At 62.6% G+C, this 24284-nt stretch overlaps 2 protein-coding genes across 3 annotated transcripts in view; one reads left to right on the top strand and one right to left on the bottom strand.

Annotated features, from left to right (window-relative positions):
* Positions 1-24284, top strand: part of CORO7 (coronin 7) — a 58100-nt gene that overhangs the window by 29957 nt on the left and 3859 nt on the right. For both annotated transcript variants that reach the window (XM_036827615.1, XM_036827616.1), the window contains 12 exons: positions 19831-19885; positions 20409-20466; positions 20543-20688; positions 20776-20868; positions 21023-21154; positions 21973-22099; positions 22480-22655; positions 23146-23254; positions 23359-23445; positions 23526-23668; positions 23742-23846; positions 23924-24009. In XM_036827615.1, the coding sequence (XP_036683510.1) occupies positions 19831-19885; positions 20409-20466; positions 20543-20688; positions 20776-20868; positions 21023-21154; positions 21973-22099; positions 22480-22655; positions 23146-23254; positions 23359-23445; positions 23526-23668; positions 23742-23846; positions 23924-24009 (1317 nt within the window). The remainder of the gene's footprint in view (positions 1-19830; positions 19886-20408; positions 20467-20542; positions 20689-20775; positions 20869-21022; positions 21155-21972; positions 22100-22479; positions 22656-23145; positions 23255-23358; positions 23446-23525; positions 23669-23741; positions 23847-23923; positions 24010-24284) is intronic.
* On the bottom strand, positions 3909-14869 carry VASN (vasorin). The gene is made up of 2 exons (XM_036827617.1): positions 14709-14869; positions 3909-6581 (listed from the first exon to the last, which is right to left on the bottom strand). The coding sequence occupies exon 2, from the start codon at positions 6569-6571 to the stop codon at positions 4541-4543; it is 2031 nt and encodes a 676-aa protein (XP_036683512.1). The 5' UTR covers positions 6572-6581; positions 14709-14869; the 3' UTR covers positions 3909-4540.

Genomic DNA, 24284 nt, shown 5'->3' with positions numbered 1-24284 from the left:
CCACGCACCAGGAGGCCCGCTGAGGAGATGAGGTACAGGAGGCTGGAGGACCAGCCCGGCTGGTGCAGGAGGCGGTGGGACCTGGTCCCTGTTCAGCTGTGACTCTCGGGGTGGCTTGCTGAACCCCCCACCCAGGCAGGGACCTAGGAGGTCAGAGCCAGGATGGGGCCTTGGTCCTTGGATATCCATTCAGCCCCTTCCTCTTCCGTTTTACAACTAGGGAAACTGAGTCATAGAGGGCGTGGTGACCTGTCCAGGCTCTGGGAGCAGTGAGGGCCGTGTCTGGGGCACGCAGGGCTGAGTGCCGTAAGAGCTCCTGCCAGGGCGACCCTGCTGAGAGCCCCCAGAGAAGGGGAAACCGTCAGGATGGCACTCCCATCCTGTCTCACAACCCAGGGAAAGGCTGGGGAGCTGGAAAGGCCCAATTTGCAGATGAGGGAGGCAAGGCTGAGTGAGATCCCATACCAGTAGGTGTGAGGTCTCTGCCTGCTCTTGGCCCTGGGAATGCAGCGGGATGTTACCAGGGCACCCCTGCGCTGGAGTAATCAGGGCCCCCAGGCCTTCTGGCTTCATGTCCAGCGACCCCTCCCCCAGCCCTCATGCTGCACTGATATCTTGTCCTCCACGCCTACCCAGGCCAGACAGCCCCTTCCTTATGGGGCCCCCCAGCAGAGGGAGGGAACTGGCCCAGCCTGGAAAAGGGAGCCAGCACTACCATCAAGTGCTCCTCTCCCCACCACTTCCTGCCTTCCAGGCTCCGCCCCGGTCTGTGCCGGCACCCGCCCCCCCCCACCCCGAGGAGCAGCCCCCGCCCAGCCCCAGTGTGGCCCCTGGGGGAGTTAACGATGCCCAGACCCCATGGTGCCACTGGCCAAGGCTGACCCTGTAATTATAGCAGTTAAGAATAGCCTTGCAGGGCCAGCGAGGCCTGGAATTTCTCAAATCACTCCCAGATGGGCGGCCAGGCCAGTATCCCGCCCCCTTCATCCCCCAGTCCTGGCCACTGCCCCACTGGGCCCACGCCCTTGGCAAAGGAGCTGGGACTCTCCAGCCCTCTACAAAGCTGGTGGAAGCCAGGGATGCGTGCCAGCCTCCAGGCTGGCCTGAGAAGTGGTGGGTCCCCTACCCCCAGGCTCCCCAGAAGCCAGAACCCCTCAGGAGCCCCCTGGGGTGTTGGGGGCTGCTGAGTGAACTGGACTGAAGGTAGGAAGGGTGCAGGGTGTCAGCTGCGGGCACGGCATGGGTCTCCACCGCACCCGCTCAGTTTCTTTTCTATTTTACAGATTTTCCATCTCCATTTGGGCAGAACAGTATGAGCTCTTATAAGAGCTATAGGGGGCCAGGGGTCAGGCACATGCCCCTCCCCATCCTCTCCCAGGGAGGACCCAGGGCCCCACCCTCCCAGGGGCCTCTGTCTCTGCTCCCATCACAACCCAGAGAAAGGCTGGGGAGCTGGAAAGGCCCAATTTGCAGATGAGGGAGGCAAGGCTGAGTGAGATCCCATACCAGTAGGGAGAGGATGGGCCCTCCTGCCCTTCCCCTGCTCATCTGTGTTGTTTGTGGAGTGTACCTCCCCACGTGGGAAGCGCAGGGCAGCAGGTCCTATCTGTAAAGCTGGGCTCGGGCGGCAGGTCCACAGATGGCTGCCCCGTACTTCCTGCGCTGGGTAGAGGTGGGGGGTTACCGGCAGGGCCTGGGCTAATGGAGCAGCTCATTCTCCGGTCCGGGAGGCGCAGAAACACCACCTGTCTCGGGTGCCCTGCTCCTGGGCTGGGTGGAATGGTCAACAGTATCGGCCCTGAGCTGAAGGCAGATGGAGATTTCTCTCCACATGTTACCAAAGAATAAAAGCTGAAGCCGGAAAAATCGATCTTCTGTTGAGGTCGCCCTGGCAGCAAGCCTCACAGGGTGCAGGCTGGGAGTCTGCTCTGCTTCTTCACATTGAGGTGTCCACCTCTGGCCAGAGGCACTGGCCCTGCATCCCAGCGAGTTCCCTGGAGGTTGGGAGCCCCCTCCCTGCCTGCCTTCTGCGGCTCTCAGTAGCCCCTCCCCTCTCCTGGAGGGCCAAGCCCTCCCCCCAAGGCTGGTACCCCCACCTCCTGGGCCAGGGAGCAGGTGTTGGGATCCGTCCCTGCCTGCTGTGAGCAAGCTGCTGTCTCACCGTTCCCGGCCTGTGATTCTCTTCTGTAGAGGGATTGCTGGACGTGAAATGGGAGCATGTGTAGCCCGTGTGGCACAGGGCCTGTGGCAGTGAGGACCCAGCAGTTGGGGGCTGGCGTTTCCCCACAGCAGGATCACCCTGGGTAGTGGCTGTATCTTGGCTCGGTCCCCCACTCATTCCCTGGCCCTCTTTTCGTCCCCCGGCCCCTCATCTGATGGGATGCCCGAAGACCTTTTCTGGGAGGGCTGGCGTGAGTGCTCAGGCCCCTTTCTGTGGGCCCCACCACTCACCCCGCCCCTGCGGCCCCACTAGCCAGGTTTAGCTTTGCAGCGAAAACATTCATTCAGCAGCCACTGTGTTTAGCAGCAGCCCATAGGCCCACAATGGCCCCTTTGACGGGGCCGCCGAAGGGGAGGGCAGGCCTCGCCAGAGCCATTCCCCTAATGGGACCCAGGCCCACAGGAAATCCACCTGGGCTGCTGCCTCCGCTGCCTCAGGAAGAAGGGGCCCCACCCAGGCCCGCTGCCACCACTCTCTGCCCATCACGACCCACCTCCTCCCTTCTCATGCCAGAACCCTCAGCAGCCGATAATTGAATCCAGAGCCTCGTGTGGCCGGGCCTGACTCTGCACTGACATCAACGCCCAGAACCGCAGGGCCTGCTCCCCAGGCCTGGCTGGGCTGCCTCCTTCCCGCCAGGGTGAGGCTGGGGACCAGGGGCCATGACCCATGCAGGGAGATGGGCATGGGGCCGCAGGGAGGCTCGCTCTAGCCTTTGCAGGGCCTCTCTATGGCCCCAGGGGCACCTCCCTTCCTGCCAGAGGGTAATAGGAAAAGGTGCTGGGCGCGTGTGTCTGTCACTGTTCCTAAGCTCCCAGCACCTGGTCCAGGCCAGGGCTGTGCATAGCATCCCTGGGGGCCCTGCCCCCACCTTGGCCTGTGGCTTCCTGGAAAACACTCCCTCTTCCGGGGTTTCTGGAAAGCCTGGGTACTTTACTCAAGTGCAGAGAGTAAAGGGGCATCACAGGGCCACCTGCCCCTAACAGCCCTGGCTCGGTCCCTGCCTCCTCACCCAGCAAAGAGTTCCTGCCATTCAGGATCTGTGCTGCTCCTCTACCAAGGCCCCTTCTCTGTAGCTAGAGCAGGAGGCTGGGAGCAAGGTCTCCCAGCCTGAGCCCATGCAGAGGGGCAACAGGACTGCAGGAAGGGCTGGGCCATGTGTGCCATCTGGTCCAGGACCATCCACGAGGGCCTGGCAGGACATGGCTCAAGGCACCTCCTCCACAGAGGAAGGCAGGCGGTGAACTGCTCATCAGACCCATCTCTGAGGAGGGACCCTTGGGGGTCGTCTTGGCTTGCATCTGCCACGAGCATCTCCCCAGCCTCTCCCAGGAGCCCTGCAGCTCCTGCTGGCAGAAGACTGGGCCTGGGAAGGGTAAGGCTGCCCTAACCGTTCCTCTGCCCGGAGGTTGAAGTGGCCCCTTTCCTATCCCTGCTCCCTCCTGGTTCCCAGTCTCACTGGGAGGCTGGTCCGGGCACCTCAGTCAAGCAGACTGAGCAGACACAACCCAGGGCGGGACAGCCTAGGGCATGCTGACTAGGGCCTGGTGCCCGCTGGGGAGAGGGGTCCCTGCCCCCAGCTTCCCCACAGAGAGGGCTGTCCCTCTAGGCTGACCCTGCGAGCCCCCACCCTCCCTCCGTCCAGCCCAGGTACCCTGGGGCCATGCCTGAGAAACATGCTTGTTTCTTTTCATCTTTTATTTTTCTTACAAAAGGCTTTCATATCATCATTTGTCTTACAAAAACCAAAGTCCTTGTCTCTGAGTTTGAAAAACATTTTCCCAGAATAAATGGGAAAGGATCTTTTATAAATATATTTTAAAAAACAAAAGCAAAACTTGTTCCTAAAGCATCTTTCTTTCCAGTTTCTTTTGTTCCTTCACTTTCTGGGGTTGAGGCAGGGTCACCCACCCCATCCCCAGTCCCACTCTCCCTCTGCTCTCTTTTCTGGGGGCTTCCTTCACTGGCCCCCAGAGTCTCCTTGGGGTGGGGGGCTTGGCAGCCCCGGGCCTGTGTTACCAGCACACGGCAGGGCCCGCCCCACCCCAGAGGTTGCATGTTGCAGAAGACGGGGCCGACGCCATCCTCTAGGCACTCGGGCAGGGGGGACCTTAGAGGTTATCACCTGGGTCCCAGCTTCTTACGGATGAGGACACCAAGGTCCAGAGAGGGGCAGGGACTTGCTGTGGTCACACAGCCCCGGTCCTGACGTGTCCTCATCGTACGGATCTGAGAACTTCCTTGATCTGGCAGCAGGAGGGCCCTGGCCAGTCCCAGTGGGGCCGAGAGCCTGGCCTCGGCCGTCCATCACTCCCAGGCTTAGATGTAGGGCTTAGCTGGGAGGGGCCCCTGGGGGCCGGGCCCCGAGTAGCCCATGAGCGGCACCTCACACTCAGGCCCGCCAGGCGGGGCCTCCCCACCACCCTCAGTTGCCTTGGGGCCTGGCTCCAAGGGGGCCTTCACCCCCTCCAGCTCCAGGGGCCCGGCCCCTGGCCCCACCTGCCCTTTGCCCTGAGCCACAGCTGCCGCGGCCCGCCCCCGCCGCACACAGAAGGCCGCCCCCACGGCAGCCAGCACGGCCAGGAGCACGGCAGCCAGGGCGGGCGCAATCAGGAGTGGCAGGTTGCCCTCTCGGGCCTGGGTGACTGGGGCGTGGTTAGAGCGGACTGCCGGGGGCGTGCGGGCCTCCCCACAGGCCTCCTCGCTCTCAGGCACCCTCCCGGCCCCCAGGGGCCGGACGCAGATGGAGTAGGTGGCATTGGGCCGCAGCTGGGTGACCGTGTACTCTGCGAGTGAGGCGGGCAGCCGCAGCGTCACCGGCCGTTTGTCGGGACCCGACAGGTTGCGGTAGGTGAGGCGGAGGCTCCTGAGCTGCACGGTGCTGCCCTGCAGGTAGCGCTGCAGTCCCACCCGCAGGGAGGTGGGGCTGGCGGGCTCAATGCCGAGGGGCAGGGGCTGGGGTGGCCGCATGGTGGCCGGGGCAGGGCTGGGCCTCGGCCCTGGCCTCACCCGGCTCTCACAGTACAGGCCCGTGAAGCCCTCAGGACACAGGCACTCCAGGTGGCCCCGCGCCCCCAGGTGGCAGGTGCCCCCACTGAGGCAGATGGACGCCGGGCAGTCCCGGGGCTGGGGGGCAGGACCCATGGTGGGCGGGGCAGGGGGCGGTCGGCTCAGGGCTTCAGTGGTCGGCTCCGTGGGGCTGAGCCAGGTGGGAGCCATGCTGGAAGGTGGGGCTGTGGGCGCCCACACCGTGGGCCTCATGGTGGGCACCGTGGCCGTGGTGGTGGTGGCCGGGCAGCCAAAGTCGGCGTAGTCAAGGTCCAGGAGCAGCCGGCCAGCGTTCTTGGGTGGAAAGTGGCAGCGTGTCTCCTCGGGGCTGGCCAGTGCCACGCGGCTCTCCCGCACCCAGGGGCCGAACCAGCTCAGGGGGCACACGCAGTTGAAGGGGTTGCGGGCAGCCGCCAGGAGCCGCAGGCGGGGGAAGAGAACCGAGAGCTCGTGCGGCAGGGCCTGCAGGCTCAGGTTGCTCAGGTCCAGCTCCTGCAGGGCTGCCAGGCCGGCCAGGTCCTCGGGCCGCAGCTGGGCGATGCGGGTGTTGCCCGCCAGCCGCAGGCGCGTCAGGCCCCGCAGGCCCCAGATGGCGGGCGGCACGAGCTCCAGCTGGTTGTCGGCCACGTCCAGGTCGTGGAGGTTGCGCAGGCGGCCAAAGAGCCCCTCGTCCAGCCGCTGCAGCCCCAGGCCGGCCAGCCGCAGCGCCTCCACGTTGGCGGTGTCCAGGATGCCGGGCTCCAGGGCTGGGAGGCTGTTGTGGCTGAGGTCGAGCAGCAGCAGGCGCGGCAGGCGCAGCGGGGGCAGCGCCCGCAGCTCGTTGTCCTGCAGCTTGAGCTCCAGTAGGTGGTCGAGCGCGTCGAAGGCACCGGGCTGGATGTGGCGGATGCGGTTCTTGCCCAGGTAGAGGCGCTCCAGGCGCCGCAGGCCGCGGAAGGTCTCGTTGGTGATTTCCCGAAGCCTATTGGCAGTCAGGTCCAGGTTGCTGAGGTTGACCAGTGGCTGGAAGACCCCACCGGGCAGGCTGGCAATCTGGTTCTGTGACAGGTCGAGGAGCTGCAGGCCCGGCAGGCCGGCAAAGCTGCCCGCGTCGAGTGTGGTGATGCCATTCTCAAAGACGTACAGGCCCACTGTGTCGGGCGGCACGTCGAGAGGCACGGTGGTCCCCTGGCGGGCGGTGCAGAAGACTGTCTGTGGCTGGTTGCACTGGCAGCCGGTTGGGCAGCCCTGCACCCTGGGCTCCAGGGCCGGCAGCAGCAGCAGCAGTGACAGCAACAGGGGCGGGGGTGTCTTGGAGCGCATCTTCTGGTCCCTGGGAGCAGAGAGGAAAGCGGGAGACCGTGAGTCAGGGGCCCCAGGGGACAGCCACTCCAGGAAGGACCGGGAAGGGAATTCCCAGCCCCCTTCACTCCCCGCCCCCAAACCCAACAGCATACAGTAGTTATGAGTCAGGTCCCCAGTGCCCTGGCCGGGTTCCTGTCCCTGCCCCGTCACTTCTTCGCTATGTGACTTTGAGCAATCACATGACCTTGTTATGATATCAGTTGCTACTTCCTGCGCTGACACAAGGGTTCGGTGGGCTGATGCACACAGAGGGGGGCCTGGCCCCCAAACACTCAGTGACCACAAATAACCCCCTTCTCCTTAACTCCAGCCCTTTGGCTTCTCTATGGCTCAGAGAGAACACATGGTCAAAAAACATCAGACTCTGTGCCCTCCCCCTAAACCACCCCAAAAATCTCTGCTGAGGTGGACAGGGAAGGAGGGAGAATGGTGGGTTCTGGAGCGGCAGCCCCTCCCACAGCATCTGGGAGAGACCAGGCAGGCAGGCGGCCGAGCATGTAAGTAGAGAAGCTGCCTGCCCTGGGCCACCGGCCGCTGCCGCCGCACTCTGAGTCCTCCGAGTAAGGAGAGACCACAGCGGGAAGACTTCACGGGGAAACTCTGGGATCGGTGTTTTTCCACTTGTGAAGTCAGACCTGCCTAGGACATGGCCAGCAGGAGAGTCCCCTGGGGAGGCAGAGGAGGGCTGGAGCCCTTGGCAGGTGTCCCCCTGTGGGAAGGGGGGAGGCAGGGAACCTTGGTCTTCAGATCCCCCATCTCTGAGCCACGATGAAAGAACTAGAGGTGAGGGGGCCCCAGCCTCCCTGGGCTGACCCAGGTCTCAGGTTGGGGGACACTGGTTGTGTGGTGGCCCCGGAGGCAGTGTCAAGCCTGGAAACGCTCCGCAGATCGGATCCTCTATCATTTCTTGGGATCCACTCTAGGCTAAGCCCTGAGCAGCAGCCCTTCCCACGTGCCCGCAGCACCGAACGTCTACGGTCTCCCGCAGCAGCCACTCCAGGTGGAAGCTGTTCTCCTCACTCCCGGATGACAGGAGAAGAGGCTCCTGGAGGTGCAGTGACTTGCTGCCTTTGCACTGCCGGGAAATCTGAGCCACAGCCCAGGTCCTTAACCACGTCCAGGTGTGGCTGGGCCTGCCCTCCTGATGTGGGGCCCAGTCCTGCCCAGGTGGGGGTGGCTCCCCAAGCCGCTCCAGGCTCCCACTCGTAGCTGGAACTGCCTGAGACAGGATAGGGCCACAGCATGGGCCCCCCTTCACTCAGGCTCCTGTGGGGAGCCCGGGGGCCACCCCAGCAGCGGTCCCCACACTCTGGTTCCCTAAAGTCCCTGAGAGGCCGGCATGCCTCCCCTCCAGGTGCCTCCTACTCACACAAGGGCCTTTTGTGCTGGGGCTCAGCCTCCCCTTCCCCCACGCTGGCCAGCCATCCAGCCACACAGGTAGCGTGACCCCCTACCCAGCCCATGTTCTGCCCAATGCCGTCCATCGGGCTGCCCCTCCCCAGGGATGTGGGCTCCTGGAACGTGAGGCGGAGGAGGGGCAGGTGGTCCCCAGGAGGCCACTATGGTGTTGGGCCAGCTCTGAGTAAAAGCCCATCACCAGGTTGGGCCTGCGTAGGCACTGCCCACCTGCAGGGTCCCCTCTGCCCCTCACTAGTTAACACTGATGACTGCCCTTCAGAGGCCAGCTAGGGGGGCCTTCCCTGACCCCAGCCAGTGCCACCTCCTCTGCTCTTTAGATTCTGCTGTACCCTCCCTGAGGGGAGGCCCTGTCTGTTTTTGCTCCCTGTATCCCAGAGCCCATCTTTGCTGAGTGAATGGTGGAGGAGCATCTTGCACTCAGCCTCAGATGAACCTCAGCCAGAACCCGGGAGGCCTCGTGTGCCCCCGGCCCTGCCGGCGCCGTTCCCAGGGGGACTGTGTGTGCCGCACCTGGCCTCCTTCCCTGTGGGGACCCGCTCCACCCTCCCTGACTCAGAAGGCGGTGGGTATGGCCTGGCCTCCAGATGTGGGCTGTGAGCGACCCCCACCCCCTCATGCACGTGGTGGGTGAGCTGCCTCCCCCTGAGTTAGCCCTCCTGGCGGGGGTGGGGGTGGTGGGCAGGGTCAGGAAGGGCGCAGCCAGGCTCTGGGGTGGGAGGGGACCTTACACTTGGCCAGCCTGGCCACCCCTACAGCTTCAGCTCCCCTGGGCCTTATAAAAGATCACAGTTAAAAGCTCACACCCCAGTCAGGCAGCCCTGGGCCAGGGGCACCCGAACTGTGAGGCCACAGACAGCTGCTTTCTCTCAGTTTCCTCATCTGTCCACCTGGGCATTCCAGAATGGACACCTCCCAGGATTGGGAGCACTTAGTTCTGAGGAGCCAGGTGTGTGGTCCTTGGGGGCCTGGGATGCATACTGGGGGGTGTTTCCCATTCTGCATTGAGGAGGGGACCAGCATGGGCTCTGAGCTTCACCTGTAGTCTGCTGGCCCTTTAATCAGTAAAGTCATCATGGGGGAGGGAGGCAGGAACACCGGGGGTCTGTCTGGCCGCAGAGGCAATCTGGGTAAGCTGATGGAGAGTGGGGGCTGGGTCAGAACAAGAGCAGCTGGCATTCTGGGCTGGGGAGACCCCAGTAGGCAGCAGCTACCCTGCTTCCACAGGAAGTCCACAGGATGCAGGGATGAGTGCCTCTGCCTGAGCCCCATTCCACCCATCCAGCAAGGAGCTGGCACTGGGGCTTGGGAAAATGGCAAGCTGTGGGCTGTCAGCTCCGGGGGGCTCTGCCACCAAGAACAGATCAGAGAGCCCCCAGAGGGCAATGACTGACTGGAGGGGGCCGGTGACAGGGCAGCAGGAGACCAGCTCTGCCCCTAAATAGCTTCCCAGATCCCTTATCACCTGTGGGCTTTTTTTCTTAGCAGCCCTGCTTCACCTTCTGGAGTTGTTCTGAGCACCCAGGGTTGTGGTTCTGTGTTGTTCTGTTTGTTTTAAAATGGGGAAGTTCTTTTAACAAGTTCTGGGAGCGATTCCGCCTGTCTGGGTGCGTGCTGGTGTGTGTGTGCATTGGGGGTGGGAGTGTCTCGTTGGGGTCATGGCTGCCCTGGCCCTTGCAATTTCAGCAGCCCTGAAGGACCAGGGGCCTGGGCTTTGATATCTGATCTGCTGACTCGAGGCAGGGAGGTGGGCCCTTTCCCTCTGCAAAGGGTGTGGGGAGAGTTCTGGAGGTAGCCCTGGGATTTGAGGGTGGGGGGGGGGTGGAGGCAGGAGGGCAGAGTGTCCAGGGCCTCCCCTCCACTTGGACTCGCCTTGGCCTGGCCCCACCACAAGGGCCCTCCAGGGGACAGTGCTGGGATGGGGCTTTGGGGTCTGACTGCCTGCATTCGCAGCCTGGCTGCATGACAGCCTGGCCACAGCCCTTCGCCTCAGTTCCCATCTGTGAAGTGGGGGAGGCTGGGTACAGCGCCTGAGTCTCAGGGCTTGTTTAGTTTGTATTTGGAGGACATTCTAGGTGGTCAGTAAACACTACCTACTGAGGGTGTCACCCATAAAACCTGAGTCTTGCCCTCCACATGCATGGGGTGAGGATGCCATGGTGTGAGAGGGGCTTCACGCAGATTTAGGCACAGACAGGAGGCCCCTGGGCCCAGGGTGAGGCCTCTACGCAAAGGCTGCCCTCCATCCTCAGGCGTGGAAGAACAGGAGAAGCTAGAGAGAGCAGCCTGGGGGGTGGGAGGAAGGTGCCTTTAGTTTTAGAAGGGGGTGGGGGGAAGTGAGCTGTCCTTTGGCCGGCAGTTCAGCATGTGACGGGGGACGAGGGGGAGCACAAGGAGGGGCTCTGTGAGTAAGGACATCATCATTTCAGCTCTCAGGGGGACCCAGAGTGTCCCCACCCACGCCCAAGTGTGGGACACCTGGAGGCACCCACTCATAGGCCCTGGGTCAGGCAGGGACTGGCGAGCGAGTGGAACTCGGGCCTTTGGGTGACCACGTGAGACCTCAGGCTGGAGCATCTCCTGTGCCTGGCCCGTGGGGAACAGGAATGGGCAGACAGAAGCAGGCACACGTCCCTTTCCGTACCCGATGCTGCAGAGTGGGTACAGGGGTCTGGGGCTGCAGATCTGACCCCACGGCTCTGGGCCTCTGGCTCCCAGTGCCGGCCCGCCAGGGTGAAGCACTGCCGGCCAGGCCTGGCAGCAGCCCAGCCCAGGAGTCTGCCAACCCCCCAGGCAGGCGGGACCATGCCGGCAGCCAGGACAGTTGGCTCCAGTTTCGCTGACGTGTCTGAGGAGGCTCCGGGCCCGGGCTGGGTCCACCAGTCTCCCCATCCCTGGGGAGAAGCAGCCCTTGGCCCAGCAGGTTGGGGTCTCTATCCTGGGCCCTCATGGAAGGGGCCGAGGGGGCTGAGCCTCAGGTCCTCGGAGATAGCCCTCTTGGGGGGTGGTCCTAGCCCTGCCCTTTGATTAAGCCCTGCCCTTTGACTGGTGGTGGGGATACCCACCAGTCTTGGCGTCTCTGCTTTACTTACTCCATCACCACCCCCAGCTGGTTCTACTCACGCTATGGATAAGTCTTGACACTCCACACCACGACCTCATCCGGGCTTCCCTTCCGTCTCCCACCTATAGGGCTTCTCAACCCCAGCTGCACATCAAAAGCACCAAGAAGCTTTAGAAAGTTCCTAATGCTCACGCCGCACCCTCCCCCGGCCAATTAAATAAGAATTTCTGGGGTGAGACCCAGGCAGGGTTGTGTTTTAGAGAAGCTCCTTGGGTGGGTCTCCCATATAGCTAAGCCTCAGATCCTGGGGCAGAATATTGCAAAGGGGGATAGTCTGTATGTCAGCCTGTCTCCCTGTCCAGGGAAGAGTCTAGATCCCTGAGCAGGTATGGCCAGCTGGCAGCACCAGAAGAGCAGGAGCTGGACCTCCTCCCCCTTCCCCACTCCATGGCAGGAGCTGCCTGGCCCCAGGTGGGTGTCTTCTGTGGCACTGTGGGTGACTTGGCAGCTGCTAGACCTGTCAGCCCAGGGCAGGGAGGCCAGTGACTAAGGCCAGTTCCTGGCTCAAGTGAGCCCTCAGGGTGGCAGGACGTGCCTTCTCAGTCAGCAGAGATGCCACTCTGCTGGAAGAGGATACCTGCTGCCCCGGGAGCTATGTGGTGGCTGCGGCCCAACTTGAAATGGGCTGGTCCAGATGCCACCGTCAGCACGTGCAGGTGTGATGCCACTGGGGCTGGGCTCAGACATGGGGCTTGCTCGCTGCCCTGTCCCCACCCAGGGCCAAGCACCCATCAACTAAGGCCCTAACTCTGCAATTAACCCTGAATTTGCCAGAGGAAGACCTTAGTCACCAAGGGAGGCCACCAGCCCCAAGCCGGCTGGGCACAGGCTGTCTGGGGCCTAGACAGGGTCTGAGAAGGAGGTAGCCCCAGAGGGGTCTTGCCCTTCTCATTCCATCACGCCCAGGGTTCTCGGTTACCTTGCAGCGAAGGAGGCCCTTCCTGGGGCCTGTGAGCTGATCGGTGGGCAGGTGGGGTTGATTAGGGGAGCCACAAGCCTGCCTCTCACCTCTCACTGCTGCCCACCCAGGCCCAGGGCCAGGGGGGCCCCAGTGGCCACCCCAGCCTCAGCCTCTTCTCAGTGCAGGCTAGCTCTCTCCTTCCTCCTTAATTAAATCTCTCAGGCAGCCTCCGAGGAATGTGAGAGCCTTATTGCGTTCCCCGGGAGGAGACGGGTGGGGGCCCTTCCCCACCTTGGAGAAGAACTGGCCCCTCGCCTGTTCCCACCCCCCAATCCTAAGGTGGCCCAAGGGAGTCTGCTCCAGCCTCCTCATACCCAGGGAGGGTGGAATGAGGAAAAGCGGGGGAGGCCGGCGGGTCTGGCCGGCCAGGCGGCCCAGCCAGCTGAGGAAAAGCAATCCGGCTGACTCTGGAATGTGGAAACTGATAAAAGGAAGAAGGCTGAGCCCCCGCCCACCCTCAGCACACCCCTGCCCGCCCCCAAACACAGCCCTGCTCTGGTCACGCGCACGCAGACACATGCCCACGCCAGACACACGCCCACTGGGCTGTGCTTTGAGACAACACGCATACACACGCCCTCCCCCTTCTCCAAGAACTCTCAAATTCCACAGCAGTGAGGGGAGCTGGTTTTCTTGGCAGTGCAGAGCCTTGGGCTCCCTGGCCCAGGGAGGGGACTCTGAGGGGGGCTCCGGGAGGGATCACTAACCCTGTTAAGTGGCATTGCTGTCCTTCCCATGAGCTCAGGGCCTGCCAGTGGTCAGGGATGCTTCTGTGGGCAGAGGCTCACCCAGCCTTCTCTCTGGTCACCAGGGGAACTGGCTGGCTGGCCTACTGAGGTGGCAGCTGCCTCCAGGGCCCAGTTGAGACCCTGCTGTCCTGATCCCAGGAGCTGCTACCCACTTAAAAGCCCCCACAAGGACTCAATTCTCTTCACCTGGGACTTGTCCTAGCTCACCCAGGACTGTAGTGGAGGTGTCAGGAATGGGAGCCAGGAGCTGGACGCATCTCCTGCCCAGGGCATCTCCCTGGGGGCATTTGCCAGAGGGGGGCTGCCTGGGGAGAGCACTGGTCTGGGCACTGTCTGAGGGGCTTCTCATGTTGAACCCCTCCTCCTCCATGTCCAGGGTCTGGAGAGAGTGGTGCCATTCCAGCAAATGACCTGGGACACCAGCCCCCACCTGCCCACTGGTCCCAGGTAGTTGTTTCACTGAAACATGAGGCCAGGGGAGGTGGGGACAGGCAGTGCCCGGGCCCCCAGCCTGGCACGTGTGTGCTCATCCTCCCTCCCTGGGCCCGGGAGAGGCCAGATAATGGTCTGGAGGGAATCCAGCTGGGCTGCTCATTACCAGAGCCCTCTTCCTGCCTCTGACACTCTGTTTACAGAAGCTCCAGGGGCTGATTCCCCTGGGAGAAGACAGCAGACTCAGGGGACTACTCTCCCATCCCCCACACTGCCTGCCTTAGCCCTGCTGGACCTTGCCAACAGCTGGGCCCATACTGGACGTCATGGCCCACTGGGCCTGCTGGTCCCCCTTGGAGGTCACCCGCCCAGCCACCCCTCTTTGCCCCCAACGCCCAAAGTCCAGCCTAGTGGGAAGGGACCTTGAGGTTTAGTTCAGTCCCCCAGCCCTAGAAGCTCTTGGTCTGGGGAGGGGGCTCTGGGTCCTGGTGCCACGCTCCAGAGCCTCACCTGCCCTTGGTGCAGAAGGCAAGCAGAGGGACCCTCAGGGCCACTTCCTCCTTCCCACCTTTCACACTCCAGCCCTTGGCCCCAGCGGGAGAGGTAGTCAGCTACCCTGGTGTGGTAATCGTTAACAAATGGGGGTGAGGCAGAATGGCTGGCACCAATCATCTGGCCTGCCAGTGACCACAGGGGACCTCAGCAGCCCTCAGGCTGCAGTGTTGCCAGCCCAGGGACACAAAAGACTAGGCTGGCTCCAGGCCATTGGGTTCACAGCCTGAGCAAAGCCCCTTCCCTGGCAGGGGCAGAGATGGGGCACCCTGATACCTGGAGTACAACCCAGTCAGCCAAGGTCCGTACCCCATTTCAAGGGCTGCATGCCTGTGGGCCCCTTGCTCTGCCCTGAGTGACAGGAGCCCTCAGGACGGACCCCAGGCCGTCGATCTGCACAGGGGGACAGGGGTTGGGGGTATTCATGCCCAGAACCAGTGTCACTCCAGGAGGTAAAAGTAACCCAAGACTGTGGCTTGGCCATCCCCTCAAAGGGGTTTGTTTCATAAAACTGGTCATGCCGGAGGGCCCAGCCGTGGGAGGAGGGAGGGGGTGTTTATTTTGTCTGCTTGCAGCCCCGCGGGCCGGTGAGCCGCGTACTCGCGCGTGCGCGCACCCCGGCCGTGGAGCTGTCGGAGCCCGAGGACTGCCAGATAAGGGGGCGGGCCGGGGGCGCACGGTGCCCGCCCGCCGTGCGTCCCCGAGTTGGCCCAGGTGATCGTGCAGGACTGGGGGCCGCGTGCCCGCCCTGAGTGCGTGTGCGCGCGGCGGAGGTCGGGGGGGTCCGCGCGCGTGATCGGCGCGTGTGCACAGCCCGTCCCCTGTTCCCTCCCGCAGCCCCCCAGCCCGGTAGACACTCACCGGGCGGCGGCGGCGGCGGCGGCGGGAGCCGGGCGGGACGGGCCGCGGCCTCAGTGCTTCCTGGCCCGGAGGCCGGAGGGGTCCTGCGTCCTGAGGTCTTGAGGTGCCGAGGCAGCCGCGTCCGCGTCTCCCCGCCCCAAGGCTCGGGCTGCGGAGTCGGCTCGCGGGAGGCGGGTTCTGTCTTAAGAGTCTGGGGGCGGGGACGCCATGGGCGGGGGGCGGGGCTGTTCCCTATTGGCCGAGGCGGGGCCGACGGAGGCCCGCCGCCCCTCTCGGCTGAAAGGGTCATTCGGCCAAGCAGCCTGGTCCTCAACCCGCCAACTCCCGACCAGGAGGGCAAGAGAGACCTTGCTTGGCTCCGTCGGGAGTCAGGAGTCCGGTGGTCCAGTCTGGTCTGCCACTAGTTTGTAATATGACCCTGGCAGATCCCTTTTTCCCTGTGAAAAAGCGAGTGAATAATGAGTGAGACCAAGCATCCCAAACCTGGATGCCTGTGACATACCAGGCAGGTGATAAAAACTCGAGGAACGGACCCCAGAGCCTGTGGAGACCGGGGGAGGGGAGACTGGTGTAAGACTCAGCCGCTATGACCTGTCCCAGTCTGCCAGAGCTTCAGGTTTTTCAGGAGAAACTGGAAATACGGATTTTTTATGTGAAATCTCTCCGTGTTGTTGTTGGTAGCTAATCCCAATTTCAGAAACTCCTGGGTAGGCCACACACACAGATCCCTTCTGAGAGCCTCATAAGTACAACCTCTAATGCCAAATCTGAGTCCTGGGGTCGTTTTGCTGTGAGCACCTCTGGACCACTTTCCCCATGTCTTAGATGAAGGGAGCGACACCCAGGAAGGGGACGTGATAGACTATCCACAGTTACCGGCAGCTTCAAGGCCAGAATATGCTGGGGGGTGCTGGGCTGAAATGTGAGGTTGGGCCTCACTGTCAGTAGGTGGGGCCTGGGTGCTGCTGACAGTGGCCCTTAATGGGGCAGAAGGGACGGGTGCCAGGGGCTGGGCTAGTCCAGAAAAATCCCCTGCCTTGGAGGATTCCAGGAAAACACTCTGCCCTCCTCCCCCTCTGCACTTGTGGTCAGAGTCATGCCTCAGAGCCTTTGGGGACCCAGCTCAGCTCCTAACTTTCAGCCGGCTCCAGGACACCCGCCACCCCGTCCAGCCCAGCCCGCAGTCAGGGCTTGGCTGGGCCAGCTCAAATCTCGGGGGACCTGAAGGCTTATCCCAGCAGGCTGGGCCACACCAACTTGTGGGGGTGGAGGGGTTGCGTGGTGTTTGAAGGACTGGATCACCTCCAGAGGGCAGGATAGCCTCCATGTCCAGTCTCTAACAGGGCTAAGCAGGGTCAAGTTGCAACGGTTACCTCCCAGACTTTCCTTCTCAGCTCTTCGCCTCCTCAGGACCTCTCCCCAACACGGCCCCCTTTCAGGATGGGCAGAGGTCTGCACCCCATGCTTTTGTTGTTATATGTGGATGTGGAGTGTGCCTTGCACACCTCTAAACGTCCGTTCCTAGGCCAGTGCAGGCCCTCAGGTGTGTTTCATTTTGCTCCTGTGGGACTTTTTAAAACTTTGAAGCCATTGCCAACATTGAAAAATCCAGTGGTTTCACATTAAAATGGGACTTCCCAGCTTGCCTTGAGTGGGATCTCTCGGCCAAGGCTGAGCAGCAGCTGCCCCCTGTGACCAAGGCCCAGACTCACAGGTGGCCCCAGTCCCCACCAAGCCTAGTTGTCTCACACCAGGCTGCTGCACTCCTTCAGTTTCCTGAAGCATTTGAGTTTGCGGTCAGCTCAGACTGTCCCTATGCCTCTGCCCTTGGGCCCTGTGTCCCCTAAGGCCCTCAGGAGACCCCAGCCTGACTCTCCTCCAGGAACAGGACTTCCTGACAGGTCCTGAAGCTTCTCGCCTCTGTGGCCATTTCTTGCTGATAGTGAGATCCCACCTGCCTAAAGGATCCATCCCCCGCCCCAGTCCTAAGCCTGGACTCACACAGGCCATGCTCCCGTCCACCCGGAGGTTCAAGGACAGCTTCCAGGAGGCCCCCCTCCCCAGTATGTCCATCCTGTCCTCATTTGGCTTCAAGGCACCACCTGCCTTAGAACCTGGTTCTAAGGGAGCAAGGGAGTGGGGGGCAGGGTTTGGCTCAAGGGGGTCCCCACTGCCCAGCCTGGGTGACAAGAACAGGGGACCTGTTCTGCTTTGGACCAGTGGCAATGCCAGGATGTTTAGGTGGTGGGTCTGAGTGGGAGAGATGGGCTGGCAGGGAGAACCAGAGGAGGGCTCTTGAAACTGCATTTCCTGGCAGGCTCACTGCGGTACTTCCTATGTTGTTTGCAGCAATATTGGGAAAGCTGATGGGAGTGTCAGGGGGTAACCCCTCCCCCACGTGATCCACTTGATACCACCATGGTTCTGCATCTTCTGGGACCTGGGCTCAGGGGTAGGTGTCAGGTCTGGGCTCTAGACCTTCTGTGGCTTTGAGTCTGGAGACCCCTAGATCTGGGTCAAAGCCTTTCCCAGTGGCAGGCCCAGATGCCAGCCCTCCCCCATTGCCATGGCAGCAGGAGAGGTACCCATGCCAGCTTTCACCACCTCTGGCCCTATGCCAGGCTGGGGCTTGGTTCTGTATTCCAGACCCAGACCTGGCTTGGCTCTCTTTACAAGGCCTGGGGTCAGGCCCGTGCCAGCTGTTGGCCAACTCTTGGGGCTGGGTGCCGTGACCCCATTTCCTGGCCTGCACTGTGGTGGGCAGGATGCTCCCGCCTGACGGAGCTTCTCAGGTAGCTCTGCCTGAGGCGAAGAAGACTGGCCTGACCTGTCAGAGAAGCCAGCCCTGCCCTCCTTGACTTCCTGCCCCCGCGGCCCTAGCACCTGAGTCAGTGGGCCAGCCGGCTGGGGCTCATGGGGCAGGTGCACAGGGGTGCCAGGTCAAGCCTCTTAAAGAGGTTGGTTTAGAGCATAGGTGAGCCATTGATGCCAGGGTGGAAACTGCAGGCCAATTTCCCATTTCTTGCCAAGGCAGCAGCAGGGTGACTAGAGTCCCCGCCCAGCCTACTTGCTCTCAGACTCTTGTTTTCCTTCCTCCTGCCTGTCTCCACACGGTGGCCTCTGCTCAGCACAAACCTGATCCTGTCCCTCTTCACTTAAGATGTGTCATTTGCTTCTTTATTGCTCATCCAGTGGAGGGAGACAGAACCCTCCTCCTGATGTACTAGGCCCTGCTCTGTGTGACCTCTACCCACCCCATCCTGAGCCTCAGCCCCTCACCCTTACTGCCCAGACCACCAGCCATGTCGTTCTACTCCCTGTTCCGCAAACAGGCTGTGCACTTGCCTGCCACAGGGCCTTTGCATATGCTGCCCTTTCTGCCTGGAACTCTCTGCCCTTGACATGGTTGATTTCTCTTTAACCTTTGGGTCAAGAGAATACCCACTCCCCTGTGACCAGCCAGAGTCAGGCCCTTCTGCTCCCTGCTGTGTGTCCTCAGAGAGCTTTTCCTTCACGTGTTTGTCTGTGGAATTCTGTCTGCCTCTCACCCAGGCCGTGAGCTTTTGAGGCCAGAGGTGGGGTCTGCTGCACTCACCTTTGGTCACGCCTGCCGGCCCAGCTGAGGGCAGGGCGCAGACCAGCTCACCAAGGGAGTGGATGATTGTGGATGAACTAGTGGGTGAGTGAAAGTCCTGTTAGAACTGCTGAAGGGACTTGCGTCTGGCCCCACTGGCTCCAGCGTCAGTGTGGGGGACACCCGAGGTCACATGACCACGTTGTCCCCCTGCCCCCCTCTCCCCCACAGCAGGCAGTGGTCAGACCAGGTCAAGAGGGCAGTTCTGAGCCCAGCTCACCCTGCTGGGCCCAAGGTAATTAGAGGCTGTGTTACTCACAGGTGACCAGCCCAGGGCACTCCAGGAAGCTGTGGAGCCACCCAGGGACCCACCCAGCTTCCCAGTCCACTCTGTGACTCCCTTTCAGCGGGGTGGGGAGGGGTGGTGGGCAGCTGGCTGGGTAGGGGAGGGGGTGGGCTGGACCCTTTGTTGCCTGGGTGAGGGATGGAGGCAGCTGCCACAGCTGGGCGACCTCTGACTGCTGGGACCACAGTGAGGAGGACGGGGTTCCATTGGAGGATGAGTGTCAGCGTTGAGGTGGGGGTCCAGGCCCGTGGGTCCCCAGGGATGTGAGAGCAGGACCAGAAGACCAGGAGCAGGAAACAGAAACAGATGAAGACACCAGTCTGAGTTCTCCTGGGTGCCCCACATCCAGGAGACTCTGGGCCTGGAAAACAGCAGTCAGGGCTGGGGGCTGCAAAGGGGCCCTGCAGGGCCTGGGAGGGGAAGGGGAGTGGTAAATCTCTGGAGAGCAACAGGTTGTTGGCCGAGACAGGCAACACAGAGCAGCCGGGGCTCTGGGGGCTTCCAGCCTCTGCCCCCGCCCCCAGGGCCCCACCTGGGGGACAGAGAACAGGGAGGCCAGGGAAGCATGGCAGGAAGGAGCCCTGCTCCTGGCCCCTGGCTCAGGCTTGGGCACTGGGGCTCAGAGATGGTGCCTAGGGGAGTTCTGAGTCTCTAGGACAGCATCAAGGCCCAGGAGCAGGGGTGACTGAGGAGAGGGCCCCTAAACCTGGGTCCTGGAGTGCCCAGGCCGACTGTGCCGGGTGGGGATGGAGGGGGGGTCCCCAGTTCCAGCACCCCTCTTACCTTCCTGGGCCTGGTGTTTAGGCTGGTGGAGGTGAGACCAGGGACAGAATGATGTATGTCGGGGGGCTTCCTGGAGCTGCTGAGCGTGGGAAGAGATCAGGGCTGAGGTGCAGAAGGAGGGGGCAGCTCCCCTGTGCCCAGGCCCAGCACGGTCCTGGGATGAAGCAGCTGGGCAGACGGAGGACCTGGGAAAGAAAGGCTGGGACGTGAGGATGTGCTCAGCATGTCGGGAGCGCAGGGAGAGGAGGTGGAGGGTCCCTGGGGACCAGGCTGGATGCAACTGGAGGGGCTGCATCACTCCTGGCCACTGTTGTGCTTGGCCTGAGCCCCGATCTAGAGTCACGATGCTCTCAGCCCTTCCCCTGCCCCTTGGCCCCAATGACTGGCTGTATCCCTACGACAGGCCGTCTCTCCCCCAGGTCTCTGATGCCCCTGCTGGATCCAGACTCCAGGCTCCTGGTCCTGGCGGGAAAGGTGAGGAGAAGCTCAAGCCCCCACCCATGTCGGCTGGTGCCCTCATTCGCCAGACCTGGCCCCGACCTTTGACCTGGCCAGCCAACTGGGAGAGTGGGGAGTGCAGGATGCTATCCACCCCGGAAAGGAGGAGCTAGAACAGTGCTGCCCAGACTCCACCCCTGCCAGGGGCTCCAGGCACACAGGGCTCCAAGTCTCCATTCCATGCAGTCGGGGTCACTCCCTAGAACGTCAGCTTCGTGAAGACAAGGCCGAGAATAGAGCAGAGTCAGCACACAGCAGGCACTTTGTTCTACTGAACGTATACCCCTGGTGCTCACTCCGTGCTCCATGATGATGAACAGGCGAGGCAGAGTCTACCAAGGGCTCAGCTCAGCGCCCAGCGCACATCAGCGCCCTGTAGACGTTGGCCATGGCTCTGTGACTCTGTCTTTGGGGAGGGACGGGGCGGCTGGAGCTAGAGCCGGGCAGCCCAGGCCACCAGCACAGTCAGTGAGCCGCACTTGGGTGGGGATCGTTTCAGGGCGAGAGTCAGCTGTACTGCTATGAGGTGGCCCCCCAGCAGCCGGCACTGAGCCCAGGTAAGCCCTGCTCCCCGCCCTGTCCCCCCTCCGCTCCCCGACCCACTCTGACTGTCCTCCACGGTGTCCCTGATAGTGACCCAGTGCCTCCTGGAGAGCGCGCTGCGGGGGGTGGCCCTTGTGCCCCGACGAGCACTGGCCGTCATGGGCTGCGAGGTGCTTCGCGTCCTGCAGCTGAGCGACACAGCCATCGTGCCCATCAGCTACCACGTGCCCCGCAAGGTGAGGGGGTCCTGCGTGAGGGACTGGGAGGGCCTGGGGGAGCCTGGGGGACTTGACCTCACTGCCTGTGTGCTTGTGTGCCACCAGGCTGTGGAGTTCCACGAGGACCTGTTCCCGGACACTGCAGGCTGTGTGCCCGCCTCTGACCCCCATGCCTGGTGGGCTGGTAGCAACCAGCAGGTAGGGCCAAGGCCTGGCTGACTGCTCCTGGCCTGCACCACTGGCAGCAGCCGCGTCCGTGGCACGTGGTCCAGCTGTGCACTAACTCAGCTGCCTGGTGTCCCCTATCCCCACACCAAGCCCTCCTGCCTCACCTGCCGGCCTCTACCCACAGGTGCAGAGGGTCAGCCTCCACCCAGCCTGCCGACCCCACCCCAGCTTCACTTCCCGTCTGGTGCCCCCTGCAGGGCCCACCCCGGAAGAGGCCCAGCCTGCAGAGACACCTGTGGGTGATGCGGACCCCAGCGTGAGTATCAGCATAGCCCACCTGGCTTCCCCGTTGCAATGCTGCAGCAGGGGCCCCGGGTCAGGGCAGGAGTGTGTGGCCTGCCCAATGGTCTCAGAAACGCAAGAAGCACAAGTGAAGAACCTCAGTGTTCTCAAAATTGAGCAAACGCTTAGAAAGTGAGACTTTCACATAAAAGCTGGATTTCTAGCTTCTCTTGAAAGGTCTTTTTTTTAAAAAGTAATTTATTTATTTATTTTTTTGGCTGCGTTGAGTCTTCATTGCTGTGCGCGGGCTTTCTCTAGCTGCGGCGAGCGGGGGCTACTCTTCGTTGTGGTACAAGGGCTTCTCATTGCGGTGGCTTCTCTTGTTGCGGAGCATGGGCTCTAGGGTGCATGGGCTTCAGTAGTTGTGGCACACGGGTTTCAGTAGTTGTGGCTCGCGGGCTCTAGAGCGCAAGCTCAGTAGTTGTGGTGCACGGGCTTAGTTGCTCTGCGGCATGTGGGATCTTCCCAGACCAGGGGCTCGAACCCGTGTCCCCTGCATTGGCAGGCGGATTCTTAACCACTGCGCCACCAGGGAAGCCCCTCTTGAAAGATCTTGACCATTCAGGGCCCACCTTCCCAGGAGCAGCAGCTGCTACCTGCTGTCCCACGTGCTAACGCTCAGCTCACCCTGAGTTACCTCCTGCCCATCAGCGATTGCGTCCCCACCCCACATCCCACGGTGGGGCTTCCTGCCTACCCCAGTGTCCCAAAGTGATGACCCCGGCATCCCCTCTCTCTTTGGCTGACCACCCGCCTGACGGGGCTGCTGGCTGACCGGAGCTTCTCCCCCAGGAGGGCTTCTCCTCCCCTCCCAGCTTGCTGACCTCGCCCTCCACGCCCTCCAGCCTGGGGCCCTCGCTCTCCAGCACCAGCGGCATCGGCACCAGCCCCAGCCAGAGGTCCCTGCAAAGCCTGCTGGGTAAGTGCCTCAGCGCGGGGCTAACCCCCTACCACGGGAGCCCTGTCCACCCCCACCCCAGCCACCCTCCTCTGCACCCCAGTCCTGCCTCCCCCCACAGTCCCGCCCCCCCTCCTGGAGGAGTCACTTCTTTGCGGGATGAAGAGAGTCTCACCTGTAAGAGGGTGGCCTAAACGTTCCGAGATCCCTCGAGTCTCATTCTGGACGAGTTGTGTTGGCTGGACTGGCAGAGACCTGGGCACACAGCCTGCACGGTCCTTTGCTGAGGGGAGCAGGCAGCCCGGACTCAGGACTGGTCCGGGTCCTCCTGCAGGACAGCGCGGGGCAGGCAGGCAGGGCACCCTCACCTCACGTGGCTCCGTGTCCCTGCTGCCCGCCAGGCCCCAGTTCCAAGTTCCGGCACGCTCAGGGCACCGTCCTGCACCGAGACAGCCACATCACCAACCTCAAGGGGCTCAACCTCACCACACCTGGCGAGAGCGATGGCTTCTGTGCCAACCGGCAGCGTGTGGCCATGCCCCTGCTCAGCAGTGGTGGGCAGGTGGCCGTGCTTGAGGTGAGGGGCCCCACCCTGCCGCGCTGTCCCCACGTCCCTGCAGGACGCTGAGGGCGTCAGTTGCCCACACCAGCTCACATTCTCTAAGCACAAACCAAGTGCCCAGCATCCCATGTGGTGTGTGTGTGGAGGGGTGCTACTCTTATCCCCATTTTACAGATGAAAGCGGTGAGGCACAGAGAGGCTTAGTCACCTGCCGGGTCACACGCTGTGTAAGTGGTGGAGCTGGGAATTGAACCCAGGCCACCTGAGCCCCAAGCCTGAGCTGTTTCCACCACTCCATGCTGCCTCCCTCACTTTCCGGGGGCCTCATGGTTGGCACTTGGGGCTCAGAGCACAAGGTGGCTGAGGCAGAGAGCTTGGGCCACCTGGTGGTGCATCATCAGCTGCAGAGGGTGTGGGCCCAGGCATGCTGCTTGCCCTGCAGCCCTGGGGACCGGACTCTCCTGCCCGTTACTGATGGGCCTTGGGGTGGGGGCACCTCCCACAGCTGCGGAAGCCCGGCCGTCTGCCCGACACAGTACTGCCCACGCTGCAGAATGGGGCAGCCGTGACCGATCTGGCCTGGGACCCCTTTGATCCCCACCACCTCGCTGTGGGTAAGGAGGCTGGGCACTGGGCTTGAGGGAGGGTCCCAGGGCCCTCAGTGGGAACAGAGAAGGGGGGCCTTGGGTCAGCAGTGATGAACCTGTGCTCTCCGCAGCTGGGGAGGATGCCAGGATCCGGCTGTGGCGGGTGCCCCCAGAGGGCCTTGAAGAGGTGCTCACCATGCCCGAGGCCGTGCTCACAGGTCAGGGGGGCCTGGCTGGGGGCTGGGGGGTGGGCGGTGGCTCCTGAGGGGCTCAGTGTCACCCCATGCCTCGCCCCCAGGCCACACGGAGAAGATCTATTCTCTGCGTTTCCACCCGCTGGCAGCTGACGTGCTGGCCTCCTCTTCCTATGACCTTACCATTCGGATCTGGGACCTTAAGGCTGGAGCAGAGCGGCTGAGGCTGCAGGGCCACCGGGATCAGGTAGGACAGCTTTGGGGGCAGGCGCCCAGCCACAGGGCAAGAGGCTGCTTCTCACGTCCCCACCTGCCCCCAGATCTTTGGCCTGGCCTGGAGTTCTGATGGGCGGCAGCTGGCCACTGTCTGCAAGGATGGGCACTTGCGGATCTACGAGCCCCGGGGTAGCCCTGAGCCCCTGCAGGTGAGCAAGAGGGGCTGGGGGCGGCCCTCAGACCTGGCGGGGGTCCCAGCTGGGCCTCATGTACTATATTCCAACAGGAAGGCCCAGGGCCTGAGGGGGCCCGTGGAGCCCGCATTGTCTGGGTGTGTGATGGTCACTGTCTCCTGGTGTCTGGCTTTGACAGGTGAGAACTCCGGGACCACTATTCCCATCCCCAGACTTCAGCAGCCATCTGTGCCCCCTCCCCCAGATACACATACACCTGTCAGGCATGCAGAAGCTATCCCCAACTCTCATTTATTGGACAGAGGGATGGATGGATGGATATGTGGATGGATAGATGGATGGGTGCATGGGTGGATTGGGTGCATGGGTGGATTGATGGGAGGGAAGGAGATGGGGAGGAATGAATCAACTAGGGGTCCAGAGGGATGAAAGCCATCCCTGCTGCAGAGCCCA

Source organism: Balaenoptera musculus, chromosome 15 (assembly GCF_009873245.2).
Source record: "Balaenoptera musculus isolate JJ_BM4_2016_0621 chromosome 15, mBalMus1.pri.v3, whole genome shotgun sequence".
In the NCBI taxonomy this organism is placed as follows: Eukaryota; Metazoa; Chordata; class Mammalia; order Artiodactyla; family Balaenopteridae; genus Balaenoptera; species Balaenoptera musculus.
This window is presented reverse-complemented; position numbering and strand designations above follow the sequence as displayed.

Excerpts from the sequence above, each read along its gene's own strand:
- VASN (XM_036827617.1), bottom strand. The coding sequence starts at position 6,571 with ATGCGCTCCAAGACACCCCCGCCCCTGTTGCTGTCACTGCTGCTGCTG.